The following is a 17,967-nucleotide window of genomic DNA, read 5'->3' as shown; positions in this document are numbered from 1 at the left end:
CACCTCGTCCCCCTCCTCCTCATCGCTTCTCCTGCGCCGAGCAGGCAAATGGAGGCCCCGGGCGGCGGCGATGCCCGGTCCCTTCACCGCGGTCCCCCGGTGTCCGGCTGCGCCCGGAGCCGTGCCCGCGGGAGCTGCTGGAGCCGCGGGAGGAGACGCTGCCCGTGGTGGAGCAGCTGCCAGACACCTGCCCACGGGGCAAGCAAGGGGGTTTGACGTAGGAGGTGATGTCATCTGCGAGGAAGAGGGACAAGGATGGGGTCTGGAGGTGACACCGCGAAAGGGTGGCAGCTGGTGGGTGGCTCCGGCCTTACCGCCGCAGGGTGGCTGCTGCGGGGGCACCTTGCGCTCGGCCGCGCTCGGCTCCGGCACCAGGGTCTGGCCCGGCGGCGGCAGCGGTGGCGGCGGCAGGTCTGCAGTCGGAAGGGAGAAGAAGGTTGAGCCTCACCATGGGCCACCTCCTGCACCCTCCGTGTGACTCTCCCTCACCTCCTTGCGGCTTTTCCCGGCGGTACCGGCTGCACCGGGGCTTCGGGCGGCTCCGCGGCGGCTCCCGGCGGCTTTTCCCTGGGGGGTGGCGGCAGCGTCAGGAACTCCCGGGGGCTACTGCCCTGCCCCCCCCCGAAAAAAGCCTGACCCCACTGGGGCTCACCTGAGCCAGGGGCGCGGCGAGAGCGCGGCAGGTGACCCTCGTTGGCATCGGGACTCGACGGGGGGCTGGGTGCTCGCGGAGGGGTGGCGGTGCCCAGGGAGGGTCTCCTGGCAAAGAGGGGCGTGGGGTGAAGCTGGGGTGGAGGACGAGGCGGGGGGTTTTATGGCCACCAAATCGTCACGGGAGAAGCCAGAGTGGTGCAGCTGGGCTGGAGAGTCACAGCTGGATGGCAGCTGCATGGCAGGGTTTGTGATGGGCAGCTAGGGGAAGGGAGTGGCACAGCTGGATGGCAAGGCCACAGCTAGATCACAGCTGCATGGAGCAGGGTTGTGATGGCACAGCTGGATCTCGACAGCACAGCTGAAAGCCAGCTGGATTGCTGCAGCACAGCTGGATTGCAACCACATGGCTGGATTACAGCTGTGAAGCTGGCTCACAGCACTGCTGGACTGCAGCCACACAGCTGGGTTGCATGGTTGAGCCTCAGCAGAGCTGGACTGCAACTGCACAGCTGTATTGCAAACACACGTCTGGATCATAGCACAGCTGGACTGCAGCCACAGCTGGACTGCAGCGGCACAGCTGCATTGTAATAGACAGAGATGGGTCAAAATACAGCTGGATGTCCAGTGCACAGCTGGACTGCAGCTGTACTGGATGGCACTGATGGGTCATGGCAGAGCCAATTTGTGACAGCACAGATGGATGACAATGTCTCAGCTAGGCTGTGACAACATCTGCACAGTGACAGCATAGCTGGATTGTCACTCCCTGACCATGGGTGGGTCATGGCAGCATAGCTGGAGCGCAGGCTGGTGACGGTGAGGACAGATCACAAAGGGACACCTGGACTGTGGTGGCACATCCAGGCATCGGTGGCACCCTGGTGGCATGGCTGGGCCAAGGACAGCACAGCTGGATTGTGACGGGACAGGCAGTCCCCAGTGGGGCAGTTAAAGCCTGGTGGCACCTCTGGACTCCAATGGCACACCCAGATCACAATGGACTGACAAGATTGGGTGCTGGCAACATGGATGGATCACGATGGGACACCCAGACTGTGGTGGGACATCTGGAGCCCACTGCAAGAGCTCAGTGCCACAGCCAGATCAGGATGGAACCGCAGGGATGGGTGGTGACAGCTCTGACAGCACAGCTGGACCATGGTGGTGTGGTGGGATCAGGTTGTGACAACATGACTGGATAGTGATGGCACATCCAGACCCCAGGGGTCTTTTGGGCCCTAATGGGGCATCTGGACCCCAATGGCACAGCTGGACCAAGATGCTGCAGCAGGGCTGGAGGGTGACAGCGTGGATGGGTCATGATGGGACGCCCGGATCGTGGCGGGACGTCTGGGTGGCAATGGCACATCCAGACCCCAGTGGGATGTCTAGACCCTGATGGGACATCAGACCCCCATGACATCTCCTACCAGGGCAGACAGGGGCTCTCGAAGCTGCGGGCACGGGGGATGTCCTCGGTGGCATGGGGTGACAGCATCAGCGTGGCAGTGGAGCGGCAGCCAGAGCAGGCGGTGGGAGACGACGCAGCAGTGGCACAGGGAGCAGCCTCACCAGGGTACCACTCCCCTGTCCCCAGCCTGCGAGGTGGGGGTCACAGAATGGATGCTGAGGCTAGCATGTCCCAGGCACCCCAGGCTGCCACACCTACCCTTGGGCTGCTGCTTCCTCTTCATCCTCCTCTTCCTCCTCCTCCTGGGTGCACTGGCTGAGCTCGCTGGCTGAGGGTGGTGGGGGCAGCAGCTCCGTCCAGTTCACCACTGGTGGCTTCACCGCGTGCCCCAACTTCTTGCCTTTGGCCCCTGCAGAGGGTTATGGAATCATAGAATCGTGGGACTGTTTGGGTTGGAAAAGGCCTTTCCGATGATGGAGTCCATCCATGACCCCAGCACTGCCAGGGCACCACAAAACCAGGTCCTGCAGCACCACATCTCCAGGGCTTTGAAAAACCTCCAAAGGTGGGGGCTCCACCACCAGCATGGGCAGCCTGGGACAGGACTGGACAACTCTCAAAGGGGAGAAATTCTTCCACATGGCCAACCTGAACCTGCCCTGGGGCAACCTGGAGACATTTCCTCTTGTCCTGTTACTTGTTCCTGGGGAACAGAGCCCAACCCCCAGCTGGCTGCAGGCTCCTGGCAGGGAGCTGCAGAGAGCAATGAGGTCTCCTCTCAGCCTCCTCTGCTCCACGCTCAGCACACCCAGCTCCCTCAGCTGCCCCTCCCCAGCCCTCTTCTCCAGACCCTTCCCCACCTTTGCTGCCCTTCTCTGGCCCTGCTCCAGCTCCTCAATGTCCTCCTGGCACTCGGGACCCACAGCTGAACCCAGCCCTCAAGGGGTGGCCTCAGCAGTGCCCAGCCCAGGGGCAGAATCCCTGCCCTGCTCCTGCTGCCCACACCACTGCTGAGCCAGGCCAGGCTGCTGCTGCCCTTCTTGCCCACCTGGGCACCCCCTGGCTCAGTGAATGCCAGGGCAGGGGGCTGCATGGGAGAGATGGTTCCACTAGCACCTGTATGTCCCTCCCACCTGTCCTACCTTGCTCAGTCCAGCCATGGGGTGCCTGGGGGCTCAAGACATCCATCGGCTGGGGAGGGCCCCCAGGGTAGGGTGTGCCATGCTGTGAGAAAGGCCGGGGGAAGGTGTGGAGCTCCTCACCACCCACCTCGATGGTGCTGTAAACTGGCCCCTCGCCAGCCCCTGCCCCAAACTGCTCTGTCTGGGCGATGTATCTGCTGATGCCAGCATCTGCGGAGGGCAACTGGAACCATCAGGGCTGACCATGTCCCCCCCAGCCCAAGCCACCCATCCCCACGGTGACTTCTCACCATTGTAGTATCTTTCAGTGATCCCCAAGCAAGTGGTGGTTGCAACACCACTGCCACCCACACTGCCACCACCACTGCTGCCACCACCGCGCCAGGTGTCTGCCAGCCATGGGTAGCCAGCACTGGCAGCTGCCCTGCAAGGAGACAGGGTAAAGGGCTGGCAGTAGTCAGCACTGGGGGGCTTGGGGAGGTTGGGGGATACTGGGAGGGGGTACCTGGGGCTGCTGCGCACCGGAGCTGGGAAGGCAACTGTGGAAAGAGGTGAGGGTGAGCGTGGGGAAGAGCAATGCCGAGTCCCTGCGGCACCTAGGGGCTTACCGGTGGGTGTGTAGGCAAAGGACGCTGTAAGGAGAGAGGCAGTGGGTAGACGGTGGGGTGATGGGTGCCAGGGGTGGGGCTACAGGGGAGGTCCCACGGGTAGCCCCCCCCAGTACCAGTGAAGTGGCTGAGCTCCTTCTTCCTGCGGCGTCGGCCATAGAGCCAAGTGGCGAAGGTGGCGAGGAGGACCCAGCAGGCGCCGCCGACGCCGGCGATGAAGGCTGGGCGCCTGGCCACCTCTGCCAAGCGCTCTGCCAAGCTGCCACCGCCCGCCGGCCTCACGTCCTGCTCCACCGGGGGCGCTGCAGGCGACAGTGGGAACGGGCACACACCAGTGCTAGTACCCAGGAGCTGACTCCTAGCACTGGGGTGGCCCCTGTCAACCTCCCAACCCATGGGGGCAGTGGTGGTGGTGAGGGACTCACCGATGTGGATGGGGACAGGAGCACTGCGGGTGCCAACGCCGGCGCTGGTGGCGGCAGCAACTTCAGCATGGTAAGGGATGCCAGGGACCAGACCCTGCAGCACCGTCGCCAGCACTGTCCCCTCGACGCTCTGGTTGATGTGGAAGCGACTCTCGTTGCCCAGGCACCAGATCTGTGGGGGGAGCAAGTGGGACACCCATGGGGGTGCAGTTATGGGCATCATGGAATGGTTGATGTTGGACGGGACCTCAGAGATCATCTCCAACCTCACCACCGTGGGCAGAGATGCCTCTCAACCAGACTCAGCTCAAGGCCTCACCCACCCTGGCCATGAACACCAGGCTGGCACAGGGCTGGGACCCATAGAGACACATGACATGGCACCATGGAGGAATCACCCATGAGGACAGCATGGCAGGGTGTCACAGGGGGACAACACTACAAGGAGTCATGGAGGGGCACCCATGGGGCATCGAGGCACGGTGTCATGAGATGCACATCCATGAGGACACCATGACAGGGTATCACGGGGAGGACACTCATGGACATATCATGGCACAGTTTGGTGGGGGCACAGAGGCCAACCCCCATGTCCTCACCACCATTGCCCTTACCCGGTAGTCCCGGATGACACCATTCTGCTCAGCCAGTGGTGGTGGCTGCCACGAGATGCGGACGCTGGTGCCGTTACCAGCCACGCTGACAGCTCTTGGTGGGGCACTGGGGGCTGCCAGAGGGACACGCACGAGTTGGCATCTCCACGGTGTCCCCATGGACCTCCAATATCCCTCACCCCCCTCACTCACCTGCCTCGGGGGTGCGCAGGGCGCGCACAGCGCTGTCGGGGCCGTGGAGGTGCCCGAAGTAGGCTCGCACCTTGACCTCGTAGTCCTGGCCGCGGCGCAGCTCGGTGAGCAGGACCCCGCGCTCTGCCGGCTCCCTCACCGCCCGCGCCTCCTCCCAGCGCCCGCCGCGCCGCCGGAGCAGCACCCGGTAGCCCTGAAGGAAGGGCGCTTGGTGCTCCACCTGAGGACCAAGGAGGAGGGTGGGATGGGTGGGAGGAGACAGGCACTGGGAGACCTGTATGGGCAGGGTGGTGCAGCACTCACGGTCCAAGAGAGGCGGACAGTGCCCAGTGGTAGCACCACAGGTTCCTGGAGGTGCACAGTCACTTGTGCCAGCTCCCGTTGGACCTGATCAAGGTCCAACTCTTGCTGTGTGGGGCTTGCTTCTGCCCAAAATATGAGAGGATGGTGGGTCCGTGGGCACCTCCACTAGTGTCACTGAGTGAAGATGCCATGGGCACTCTGAGTGGTCCACAGACATGTGCACTGACATCGTTGGGTGTGGATGCACCCAACGGTGGCATCTCCAAGCAGAGGTGGGCACCTCTACTGGCATCATCAAGCATGGAATAACCCAAAGGTGAAGGGTGCACTAGCACTTCCAGCATCAGCATCAAGAAGAGGACTGAAGCACTAAGGGCATGGACCCCACTGCTGCTGCAAACAGCCTTTGGCTGTAATTCCCTTATGCCCACAACAGAGAAACCCAAAGGTGGTTGCTACATGGACACCTCCATCGGTGCCACCAACTGAGGATGCACCCAAAGCGGTGGATGCACAAACATCTCCCCTGGTGTCACCAAGGGGAGAGGGACCCAAGGGTGGTGGGTTCATGGGCACCTCTCTCGTGTCACCATGGGTCTCACCTTGGGTGCGCACAGGCTCCGAGACGCCGCTGGGCTCGCTGAGCCCATAGGCATTGACTGCCCTCACCATGAAGAGGTAGACAGTGCCGGGCGCGAGGCCGCTCACTGTGTAGGTCTCACCCTCCACATCAGCTGCCACCGTCTGCCATGGGCCACCCACTGCCTGGCTGTTGGAGGACAGAGGTGACCCGTGGTGGGGTGGCACTCGGCCACTGCTCACACATCCGGAGAGCAGGCTTGTGTGATACCTGAAAGCCTCCACGAGGTAGGAGGTGACACCAGCGGCGACACTGTCCTCAGTCCCCTTCCAGCTCAGGGTAACGCTGCTTTGGGTGACGTTGGTGACCACAGGAGTCGAGGGTGGCCCCGGGAGGACACTGGGCTTAGGGGAAGGTGAGGAGAGTTCAGGTCCATCACCTGTGGGGTGATACATGGAGACTTGGGGTGGCTTTGTCCCCAGTGCCATGGTGCCCCTGGTGCCATGACATCCCTGTCACCCACCTTGCACCTCCAGGGTGCTGCCCCAGCGCATCTCGCCTGCCGAGCTGGAGGCCACACACTCGTAGTGCCCGGAGTCTGTCACCTGCGAGGGGAAGAGCTCCTGCCCCATCACCCTGAGCACCTATTGCCTTGGCACCCACAGCCCTGAGCACCCACCACCTCTTGAAACCATCACCCTGAGCACCCACCACTGCCTGCATCCACCCGTTTGCACACCCTCCACCCTGAGCAGCCATCACCCTGAGCTCCCACTGCCCCTTGTACCCACCACACTTCAGCCTCAGCACCCCTTGCACTCCTGGTTGAGCACCCACCACGAGCACACAGCACCCTGAGTACCCAGCACCCTTAGTCCCCAACTACCTTTGCAACCCCCTTGCACTCATCACCCTGCGTGCCCACCACCCTGTGCACCCACATCCCTGAACACCACTCTGCCTGCCCCCAGGTGCCCGCGGTGGGTGGGTGCCCTGAGCCCCCGCTCTGGGCCGGCTCACCCGGAGCCCGTTGATCTCCAGAGTGCCATTCTCCAGCAGGCTGACGCGGGGTTGAGCACCCACCACGACGCTCCCATCCTTCAGCCACCCCACGCTGCCGGCGGGGTTGCCGTCACCCACCCGACACGGCAGCCACGCCGTAGCGCCCACGGGCAGCACCGTCCGGTTGGCGAGTTCCCGGTGGTTCGGAGGCGGGAAGAGCTCAGCCGAAGCTGCAGGGAAGAGGAGCTGGGTGGTGGGACGGGGCTCTCGGTGTCGAGCTGCGCTCGGTCCCCGCTGGCACCGGGGCTCACCTGCTTCCACTCGCAGCCGGGCCTTGGCCAGAACGCTGCCGGCCACGCTGATGGCCTGGCACTGGTAAGAGCCGGCGTCGGCGGGCTGGACCTCGGTGATGGTGATGGCACCCCCCGGGCTGACCGAAACCCGGCTCGGAGCGGGCGAGGGCTGGCCCGGGAACAGCAGCGTCTGGAGAGGGACTGGCATGAGTGGGGAAGGAGGGGTGGGGACAGGAATAGGATGGGGATGGGAATGGGCACTGTAATGAAGATAGAGACAGGGACAGGGATGGAGACCTGGACAGACACAAGGACAGGGATGCTGATGAGTGTGAGGACAGGAACAGGGATGAAGACACAGACAGGAATGGGGATAGAGACAGGAACGGGGATGAGAAGAGAGATGGGACATGGACAGGGATAGGACATGCGGACAAGGATGGGGATGAGAACAGGGTTGGAGACAGGGACAGACACAAGGATGGGGACAAGGATGGGGATCAGACAGAGATGGGATGTGGATGAGGATGGGATGGAGGTTGAGATGGGAACAGGGATAGGGGTGGGGATGAAGATGAGAAAGGCAGGGAGACAGAGACAGGGTGGGGTTGGGGACAAGAACAGAGCTGGAAGTAAGGATGTGCACAGGGACGACAGGAGCGGGACAAGGATGAAGATTCGGACAGGACAGGGACAGGAATGAGGATGGTGATGGAGACAGGGATGTGGACAGTGGCAGGAACAGACCTGGCTGCCCTCCTTCTGCCAGAAGACAGCAGGTGGTGGGTTGCCCTTGCTCTGGCACTGGAAGGTGACGCTCTGGCCGGGGGTGACAGTCTGGTCCCGGGGCCCTGTGACAAGCTGGGGGGGCACTGGGGCAGCGAGGGGGAGAGAAGAAGGCTTGCCCAGCCATCTCACCAGCACCCAGGGGTGCTCCCCACGGGACTCACCCCCTTACCGTGCACAGTGAGGGTGCCCGATGCCTCTGACCTGCCCACGCTGTTTTCAGCCACGCAGGTGTAGGTGCCCTCATCCTCCGGGCGCAGCCGGGTGAGCCGCAGCGTGTTGTCCGGCAGCACCTCCCACCTGCCGCGGGAACGCCCCGGGGGTGCGGGGCGGGGATGTGGGACAGGGATGTGGGAGGATGCAGGATGCGATGGGCCTGTGGAATGTGATGGGGATATGGGGTGGGGGCGTAGTATGTAGTGGAGGATGGTGGTGTGCTGGGGAATGTTGTGACAGGCGTGGGGTGGGAATGTGGGAGCTTAGTCTGTGGTGGGGATGGGAGATGGGAATGTGGGACTTCACGGAAATGTGGGATGGATGTGGATGTGGTATGTGGATAGGATGTGGGGTCTGATGAGTGTGTGAGATGTGATGAGATTACGAGATATGATGGAGATGTGGATAGAGATGGGATGTGGGACACGATGGAGATATGGGATGTTAGGGTGACATGGGCTGTGAAGAGGATGGAGAGTCCCACAGGGATATGGGATGCAGTGTGGATACTTGATTCCATGGGGATGCAATGGGGCTGCAAAACACACTGAGCACCTCAGCCCGGCTCTGGCACCCACCACACCAGTCCCAGCAGCCACCACTCACCTTCCTGGTGACATCTCACCCTCCTCCTTGCGCCAGCGAGCCGCCGGCCGAGGGTCCCCCAGCGCCTGGCAGGGGAACTCCGCCGTCCCGTCCACCAGCACCGCCTGGTTGAGAGGCCTCTTGCCAAACGCCGGCCGCTCTGCAGGGGAGCCATCAGTCCCTCTGTGGCGACACCCAGCTCCCCGCCACCCCTCGGGAGTGACATGCCCCGCTCACCAAAGACCACCAGCTCGGCCGGCTCGCTGTCCCTCTCCCCCACCACGTTGGTGGCCACGCAGACGTAGACACCAGCGTCGCTCTTGCGGGTGCTGGCCAACATCAGCTTCCCACCGCGGATCTAGAGGGCAACTCAGTTCAACCAGGGCAGGGGGAAGAGACACTCCCCAAGCCCCAAACTGTCCCTCACCGTCAGGCGCTCATCCTTGTCGCTGAGGCGGGCACCGTCCTTCTTCCAAGAGACGCTGGGCTCGGGGTGGCCCCGCGGGGGGACACACTCCAGGACCGCTGGTTCGCCTGCCGCCACCACCACGTCCCCGGGGGACAGCCGGAAGTCGTCCCGGAGCACTGGCGGGGTGACAGCATCAGCCCTGCTGCAGGATCCCCACCGCTGGGCTCTGCGATGGTGGCCTAGAGGTGTGACCCCCCCAAAATCCAGTCCCATCCCCCCCAGACACTCCCCCTGAAGACACCCAACGGCTGCCGCGGGGCAGGCTGGAGGGGGACAGCCGGCACACAGATTTCTGTGACTGCCACTTGGTTTGCATCGCTTGAGCTGATGTCGAAGATTTTCACTTATTTCCCTGTGTTTTCAGTTGGTTTCCGTTGGTTTCCATCTCTTTCTCACTGCTTTCATTGCTGTGTGGCTGCTGCCATTTGGTTTCCCCCATTCTCGTTTGTTTTGATTCTTTTTGTTTCTTTCCATTTTGCTTTTAAATTTTATTCTTTTACTGTCACTTATTTCCACTTCTTTCCCACTTATTTTTGCTTATTTCAATTTATGTTCTCTTTATTTCAATTATTTTCAGTTAATCTCTGCTCTTTTCAAGCATTCTCTCTTTTCTAAATTTCTTTTCACTTATTTTTAACACATTCCATTTATTTCTATTATTTTCACTTCGTTTGCACCAAATCATCTCAATTTATTTCCACTCATTTTAACTTCTTTTCACTCCTTTTCCCTTCTATTTCTTTTTTTTTCACTTAGTTTGCCTTCTTTCCCATTATTTTAACTCCTTTTCATGTCTTTTTCCCTTTCCCCAAGGATTTCATCTTCATTTATTTGCATTTATTTTCACTTCTTCTCATTTCTTTTTGTTTCCTTTCACTTATTTCCGTTCACTCATTTTCAGATGATTTCACTTATTTCCACTTCTTTTTGTTTGCTTTTCCTTCTTTTCCATTAGTTTAACTTATTTTCATTTACTTTCCCTTTTCTTTCCATTCCCTTTCCCTTCTTTTGCTTTCCTATCCCTCCTTGTCCTGCAGCTCATTCCCGTTTATTTCCATTTGTTTCCCCACATTTTCACTTCTTTTCCATTGTATCGACTACTTCTGGTTTATTTTCACTTCTTTTCACTTCCCTTTCTTTCTTTTCATTCTGTTTTACCATTTCCACCCCGCGGCTCCCACCGCCTCTCACCCCAGCCCCACCGAGCCTCTCTCAGCCCCCGCACCGCCCCCAGCCCCTCACCCGCCACCTCCAGCGAAGCGTTCCTGCTAGTCGCCTCCCCCAGGTAGTTCCTGGCCACGCAGACGTAGACCCCCTCGTCGGGTTTGCCTCGCCTCCCGTGGAGGATGCGGAGGAAGAAGAGGGACCCCCCCGGCAGGAGGGTGCGGTGGGAGCGGGGGTCCTCCCGGTCCGTCTCCACCCGCTCCCCATCCTTGTACCACTCCACGGCGGGTGAGGGGCGACCTTCAGCCTTGCAGCTCAAGGTGGCCGACTCCCCCTTGGAGACCAGGAGGTCCGTGGGGTGCTCCACGATGCGAGGTGCTGTGTCCTCCAGAGGCGGGTAGGACTCTGCCGAGAGAAAAGGGATCAGTGGTCCCCAAAACCCGTCCGGGGAGGTGCTGGGGGTGACCTGAGCATCCTCCACCAGCTTGTACAGCTCTCTGCTGGAACCAGAACCTGCTGTGGTTAGTGAAGAGGAGGTGAGAGGAAGACTGCTCAGGTCTCAGCCCAGGAGCTGAGATGACCAGAAGTGACATGAGGTGAGGTCAGGTCTCAGCCCAGTGTGTCTCTGCCACACGCACACAGAGGTGAGGTGGCCTGAGATGACCCTGGGGCTGAGACTCACCTCCTGGAACCCCTCAGCTCTATGTATCCCACTCCAGGAGGTGAGATGAAGTGTGGCCAGATCTCAGCCCACTTCAGACTTCTCCAGGAGGTGAGGTAACCGCTGGGTGAGACGAAGTGCACCCAGGCATTCCCCATACCCAGGAGGTGAGACGGTCTTGACCCAGTGTTTCCCCCACCACGGGAAGTCCTGGTGTGGTGGGAGCAGGCCCAGGAGGGAGTTGGACCTCAGACGTATCAGAATAGGACAGGAGGGCAAAGCAGCTCCGCTCCCTGTGACACCTTTTCCTCCCAGGCTCCGACTGGGTAGCCTTAGGGAAAAGGTGAAGCTGAAGGGGGTTGGGGCTGAAAGGTTGGGACTGAATTGCCCAGAAAAGGTTTTGGTCTTTGCTGTGAGCTGCAAGTGGACATTTTCAGTAGCTGCTAACGCCAGGGTGCACTCCTAATTTGGGGTTAATCTGCCCCGGGCTGGGGCTGTGGGAATGTCTAACACAAATGGGAATTAACAAACGCTCATTAATTAAGGCTGGGGTAATTAATTAGCTCCCGTTACTGCTGGGGTCTGGCCGGCTGAGCCCAATCGTGTCCCCAGTGCCACCGCGGCTGGCTCTGCAGTTCAGGCTGCGCACACTGCGTGTCACTGCTGTCACACGCAGCTGACACATGTGAGCACAGGCACGGGTGGGTATACAGCAGCTGGCACACGACTGTGCATTGAGATACACATGCAGGCCAGTGCAGGAATGCACACACGTGTGCACACACACAGACATGCATCTCTGCACACATCTGCACACAACCCCCTCAGCGGGATGCAGCAGCCCCCCTGAACAGCCACACACCTGCACTGCTGCACACAGGCAGGCAGCTGCACACGCACACACAGACCCGTGCATGAACACAGCTCCCTGCATGCATGTGCAGGACTCAGATTGACACACACAGAGCTCCATACATGCACACACAGCTCCTTACGTGCACACACAGCTCCTTACATACACACACAGCTCCACACATGCACACACACACATGTACACACAGCTCCTTACATGCACACACGCACATGCACACGCAGCTCCACACATGCACACGCAGCTCCACACATGCACACGCAGCTCCACACATGCACACGCAGCTCCTTACATGCACACACAGCTCCACACATGCACACACAGCTCCACACATGCACACGCAGCTCCACACATGCACACGCAGCTCCACACATGCACACGCAGCTCCATACATGCACACGCAGCTCCACACATGCACACGCAGCTCCATACATGCACACGCAGCTCCACACATGCACACGCAGCTCCACACATGCACACACAGCTCCACACATGCACACACAGCTCCACACATGCACACGCAGCTCCTTACATGCACACACAGCTCCACACATGCACACACAGCTCCTTACATGCACACGCAGCTCCACACATGCACACGCAGCTCCTTACATGCACACACACATGTACACACAGCTCCTTACATGCACACACGCACATGCACACGCAGCTCCACACATGCACACGCAGCTCCACACATGCACACGCAGCTCCACACATGCACACGCAGCTCCACACATGCACACACAGCTCCACACATGCACACACACACATGTACACACAGCTCCTTACATGCACACACGCACATGCACACGCAGCTCCACACATGCACACGCAGCTCCACACATGCACACGCAGCTCCACACATGCACATGCAGCTCCTTACATGCACACGCAGCTCCACACATGCACATGCAGCTCCACACATGCACACGCAGCTCCACACATGCACACGCAGCTCCTTACATGCACACGCAGCTCCACACATGCACACGCAGCTCCATACATGCACACGCAGCTCCACACATGCACACGCAGCTCCACACATGCACACGCAGCTCCACACATGCACACACAGCTCCACACATGCACACGCAGCTCCACACATGCACACGCAGCTCCACACATGCACACACAGCTCCACACATGCACACGCAGCTCCTTACATGCACACACACACATGTACACACAGCTCCTTACATGCACACATGCACATGCACACGCAGCTCCTTACATGCACACGCAGCTCCACACATGCACACGCAGCTCCACACATGCACACGCAGCTCCACACATGCACACACACACATGCACACACAGCTCCACACATACACACACAGCTCCACACATGCACACGCAGCTCCACACATGCACACGCAGCTCCACACATGCACACGCAGCTCCACACATGGCACACACAGCTCCACACATGGCACACACAGCTCCACACATGGCACACACACAGCTCCTTACATGGCACATACAGCTCCATACATGCACACCCACGTGTGCCCCCCTCCCACATCTGCACACCTGCCTGCAGCTCCACACTCATGCCTGTCCCCCGTTTTACTGCGGGGGTGTGTGTGTGTGTGTGTGTGCATGTTCAGGCCACGTTTGGCCCCCTCTGGACACGGAGCTGCGTTGCCATGGGAATGGGATGCAGCTGCCATGGGGACCGGGCAGGATGCTGCGGGGGACTGGGCACCCTGTGGGGTGACATCAGGGTTGGGGGGGGGGCACAGCGGGAGCTGAGGGGCCGCAGCTGGCCCAGTGGCTAATTGGGCCAAGGAGGAAGGCGAGGCTAGGCCCCCTCCTGTGCCCTGCCAGCTGTGCCAGGACAGTGGGGGTCCCGTGGGGCTTTGGGAACACCCCTCCCGTTGTCATCAACCACCCAGGGAGGAGGACATGGGCTCAAAACCAGGGGGCAAGCTCCAAAAGTGTGGTGGACAGCCTCTTCCTCACCCACCCTGCACCCCAGTGTCTGCAGCTGGTCTGGGGACGTGGGGTCAATCTGGGGACATGCAGATGGTTTGGGGACATGGGGGTGCTTTGGGGATACAGCATCTCTGTCTGCTCGGGGGCTGAGTCGTGGTTCGGGACACAGTGACACTGGAGTTCCTCTCAACCCAGAGCCACAGAGCTGGTGGAGATGTGGGATTGATCCCAGATCAGGGACTGGGAGCTGGTTTGGGGACAGGAGGGCAGTTTGGGAATGTTGGGGTCCCTCCTGGCTCGGGGATTGTTTGGAGTCATGGGACTGGACTGGGGACACAGAAACAGTCTGGGGACATGGGATTGGCTTGGAAACCTGAGGTCTGTCCTGGTCAGGGTCTGGGAGTTGTTTTGTGGACAGGGTGACAATTTAAGGACACCTGGGTCCTTCCTAAGGGCTCAGGGACATGGGGCTGGTTTGGGGACATGGAGGTGATCCATCCTTCAGCTCAGGGGCTGAAGGTCACTGTGGGGACACTAAAGATAGTCCTGCCTCAGTGTCTAGGGCTTGGGCACTGCGGGTTGGTTCCAGTTCAGGGTCTGGGGATCAGCTTAGGGACACAGCTGGAGTTTCTCCTAGCTCCAAGTCAGAGTGGTGTGAGGACGTGGGGACAGTTTGGGTACATGGGATTGGTCTTGTTTGGTGTCTATGAGCAGGTGCAGGGACTTGAGGGTGGTCTGGGGACTCCAGGTCAGTCTCAGTTCACGATCTGGGGGTTGGTGTGAGGGTCCACTTTGGGAAGAGGGAGCTGATCCTGGTTTGGGATTTGGGGACGTGAGGCTGGTTTGGGGAGCACTGGATGTGTCCTGGATTGAGGTCATCTGGGGACACTGAGTTGCTCTCGATTTGGGGACATGAGGCTGGTCCTGCTTTGGAGTCACAGGGACTGCGTGGGGACACGGGATCACTCCTGGTCCTCAGCCCAGGGACACGAAGCTGGACTCAGAGCAGTGACATGGGGCTGATTTGGGGACCAGTCAGCCCCTGGTTTGGGGACCACTGGACTGGGCCAGTCTCCATCTGGGGACGTGGAGCTGGTGCTGGTGTGGAGGTCACTCCCGAACGGGGAAGAGGGCACAGGCTCCTGTGTGGAGCCATGCGGCTGCTCTGGGGACACCGAGTCTGTCCCGGTTTGGGAACACGCAGACGGGCCCAGAGCGGGGGCAGGGGGGCAGTTTGGGGACAAGGGGCCGGTTCCAGTGTGGTCCCGGTCGGGGCTGTGGGTGCTGCGGGCTATCTCCAGCACCACCAGTGGGACCAGAACGGGGAATGCCGAGACGGCAGGACCCGGGGACAGGAGGACACGGGGATAGCAGAACAGAGACAGCGGGACAGGGGGAGATGGGGAGAGAGGGAGACAGGGACACGGGGACGGTGGGACAACGGGACCCGGGGCCATCAGGGCAGGGAGGACACGGGGCCATGGGGACAGGTCACGTACCGTTGCCGGGGGACAGCCCGAGCGCGGCAATGGAGCGGTTGATGCCGAGCAGGAGCTGGGAGGAGTTGGAGCCCTCGGTCCCCAGCGAGTCGGCGAAAAGGTTCATCTGCAGCAGCGTCTTCAGCAGGTACCGCAGCATCCCGGCTCGGCTCAGCCCGCTCCGACTCGGCACAGCTCAGCTGAGCTCGGCTCTGCTCGGCCCGGTTCGGCTTACCTCAGCCCCGATGAACTCTGCTGAACTCGACTCGGCTGAGCTCGGTCCGACCCAGCAAAGCTCAGTTCAGCTCAGCTTGGTTCAGATCGGCTTGGTTGAGCTCAGCACGGCTCGAATTGCCTCGGCTTGGTTCAGCTCCTCTGAGCTCTGTCCGGCTCGAGTAGGCAGAGCTCGTTTCAGCCTCTTCTCGGTCTGGCTTAGTTCGGCCGAACTTGTTTAGTCTCGGCTCTGTCGAGCTCGCTTAGGCTTGGCTCAGCTGGGTCGGCTCGGCGCGGCCCGACCCGGCTCGGCTGAGCTCAGCGCGGCTTTGCACGACTTGGCTCGGCTGAGCTCGGTTCAGCTGAGCTCGGCTCGTCTCTCTACGACCCGACTCGGCTCAGCAGCGGCACCGCCCCCGGGTCCGGCGGGGAGCGGGGGCGCGGCCAGCGCCGTCGGGGGTGGAGGGAGGAGATGGGGGGGTCCCTGTGCCCCCCCTTTTGGAGAGGGGGGACAGAAGGGATCCATATGGGGGGGAGCTCCATGGGGGAGGACAGAGAGGAACTGGGGTGACCTTCGAAAGGGGGGGCTTGAACATGGGGGGTGGGGGCAAACATTGGCGGCTGGTGCCGTTGAATTGCTAATTAGCAATTAGGCGCTTAATTAATGAGTGTGTGAAGCAATGTGCGGCCCCCCAGCCAGGGACCCAATTTGGGGGAAGGAGTGTGGGGGACATTACTGGGGGTCATTCTGGACGGGTTTGTTGAGGAGGGTTCATTAAGATGTCGCTAATGAACTGGACAGCGGTAAAAGGGGGTTCAGGGCCTGGTGGGAGGTGGATGGAAAAGAGGCAATGGGGCAGGATTTGTGTGTGGGGAGAACATGCTCCTGAACAGCTGGACAGGGCGAGCAGAAGTGGGCTCATGTTGGATGGCAAGAGGGGAGCTCTTTGCACATCCCAAAGGTGAGGAGGGAGCTTTGGGGCACATCTGGAGAAAGGGAGAGGAGGGATTCGTGCACATCTGGGGCGCCAAGAACCTCTGAGATCCTCACATCTGAGGGAGGTTGGATAGCCTGGAGGACGAGTTGGGGTAAACATCTGGAGAGCTTGGGCCATTGCCCACTGGCACAGCTGGGTGCACATCTGGAGGTACGTGAGTGCACATCTGCATCCACATCTGGAGGGAGAAAATGTTTGACTGCACATCTGGGGATAGGCAGACACACATCTGAGCACGTGCTTGAAGGTAGGAGCTAGCCGAGGTCATATCTGGATGCACATCTGGAGACATCTAGAGATAGTTGAGCACATATCTGGGGGCAAGAGGTGGATGAGTGTACACGTGGATGCACATCTGGACGTAGGAGGCAGGTCAGCACATACCTGTGTGCACATCTGGAGGTAGGAACTAGCTAAGCTCACATGATGGATGAACACCTGGAGGTAGGCGCTATACGAGCTCACGTCTGCAGATAGGAGGCAGGTACACATCTGGAGGTAGGAGATAGATGAGTGCTCACCTGGGCAGCTTAGAAGAGCACACTACCCACTCACAGCTGCTCTGACGCTACAGCCAGGCACACATCTGGCGCCGCTCAGGCTCTCCAGCACCCCCCTCGGTTCCCTATATCCCAGCAGAGGTGCCGGCTCCAGGTGTGTGTGGGGGTCGCGGAGGCGATGCATTATTCATCCCCCCACCCCCAAGCGCCCGCAGCCGGGAAATGAATATTCATCTCATCGTCCCACAACAGCTTTCCCGGGAACGCGCCAGCTCGGCGGAATTCCCGGTAGGATCCCCAAAAACCCAGGGAGAAATGAATTATCCCTAGAATAAGGGACTCGTCCAGCTCTTAATAAAATAATTCCCCAGGACGGGAGTTTAGGATGATGTTGGAATACTAAATGCTGCAGGATTTCCCCCTTTTTGTGTGTCTCTGAAGTGCCAAACCGACGATATGAGACACTTCCACCTGGGGAATATGGGATGCCGATCCCTGGGTTGTTTCGGGAGTGCCAAGGATTCCACTACCAGGCCTGAGGCAGCGGCGTTGGGCTCGGGATGGGGAAAGGAGACAAAGGATCCGCATCCCGACGGATAATCCATCTCCCTCCCTCCCCTTCATCCCAGTTAATCAGCTGGGCAAACAGGGAGCGCGGGGGCATCGCCTCCTCGTTAGCGGATTTACTCCCGCTGCCGGCGCCGTTAATTGCGGTTTGATTCGGCGATTAGCAGCTGTTTGCGCAGGATTTGCCCAAATCTTGCTTCGCCGCCGCCTCAAATCACTGCCTCCCCGCCCCAGACACCCCCGAAAGTCTGGGGGTGGGGTGAGTCTCCTCTCCCGAAAGATCCGCTCTGTTAT

At 60.2% G+C, this 17,967-nt stretch overlaps 1 protein-coding gene across 1 annotated transcript; it reads right to left on the bottom strand.

Annotated features, from left to right (window-relative positions):
• Window positions 1-19: 19 nt before the first annotated feature.
• Window positions 20-16,032, bottom strand: ROBO3 (roundabout guidance receptor 3). Its single transcript, XM_064173399.1, has 25 exons — window positions 15,417-16,032; window positions 10,526-10,852; window positions 9,242-9,399; window positions 9,052-9,172; window positions 8,836-8,974; window positions 8,186-8,313; window positions 7,975-8,099; window positions 7,246-7,417; window positions 6,953-7,164; window positions 6,456-6,537; window positions 6,203-6,371; window positions 5,943-6,121; window positions 5,353-5,471; window positions 5,050-5,269; window positions 4,858-4,970; window positions 3,935-4,415; window positions 3,716-3,842; window positions 3,501-3,634; window positions 3,211-3,420; window positions 2,327-2,477; window positions 2,088-2,255; window positions 653-759; window positions 490-567; window positions 315-413; window positions 20-234 (listed from the first exon to the last, which is right to left on the bottom strand). The coding sequence occupies exons 1-25, from the start codon at window positions 15,553-15,555 to the stop codon at window positions 20-22; spliced, it is 4,173 nt and encodes a 1,390-aa protein (XP_064029469.1). The 5' UTR covers window positions 15,556-16,032.
• Between the last annotated feature and the right edge of the window lie 1,935 nt (window positions 16,033-17,967).

Source organism: Pogoniulus pusillus, chromosome 38 (assembly GCF_015220805.1).
Source record: "Pogoniulus pusillus isolate bPogPus1 chromosome 38, bPogPus1.pri, whole genome shotgun sequence".
NCBI classification, from domain to species: Eukaryota; Metazoa; Chordata; class Aves; order Piciformes; family Lybiidae; genus Pogoniulus; species Pogoniulus pusillus.
This window is presented reverse-complemented; position numbering and strand designations above follow the sequence as displayed.

What these genes read in the sequence shown, in the direction of transcription:
- ROBO3 (XM_064173399.1), bottom strand. Translation starts at nt 15,555, where the DNA reads ATGCTGCGGTACCTGCTGAAGACGCTGCTGCAGATGAACCTTTTCGCC. An exon ending in CCGGTGCGCAGCAGCCCCAG is followed by an intron (nt 3,635 to 3,715) that starts GTACCCCCTCCC and finishes GTCTCCTTGCAG; the next exon opens with GGCAGCTGCCAGTGCTGGCT. An exon ending in GAGGAAGCAGCAGCCCAAGG is followed by an intron (nt 2,256 to 2,326) that starts GTAGGTGTGGCA and finishes CCCACCTCGCAG; the next exon opens with GCTGGGGACAGGGGAGTGGT.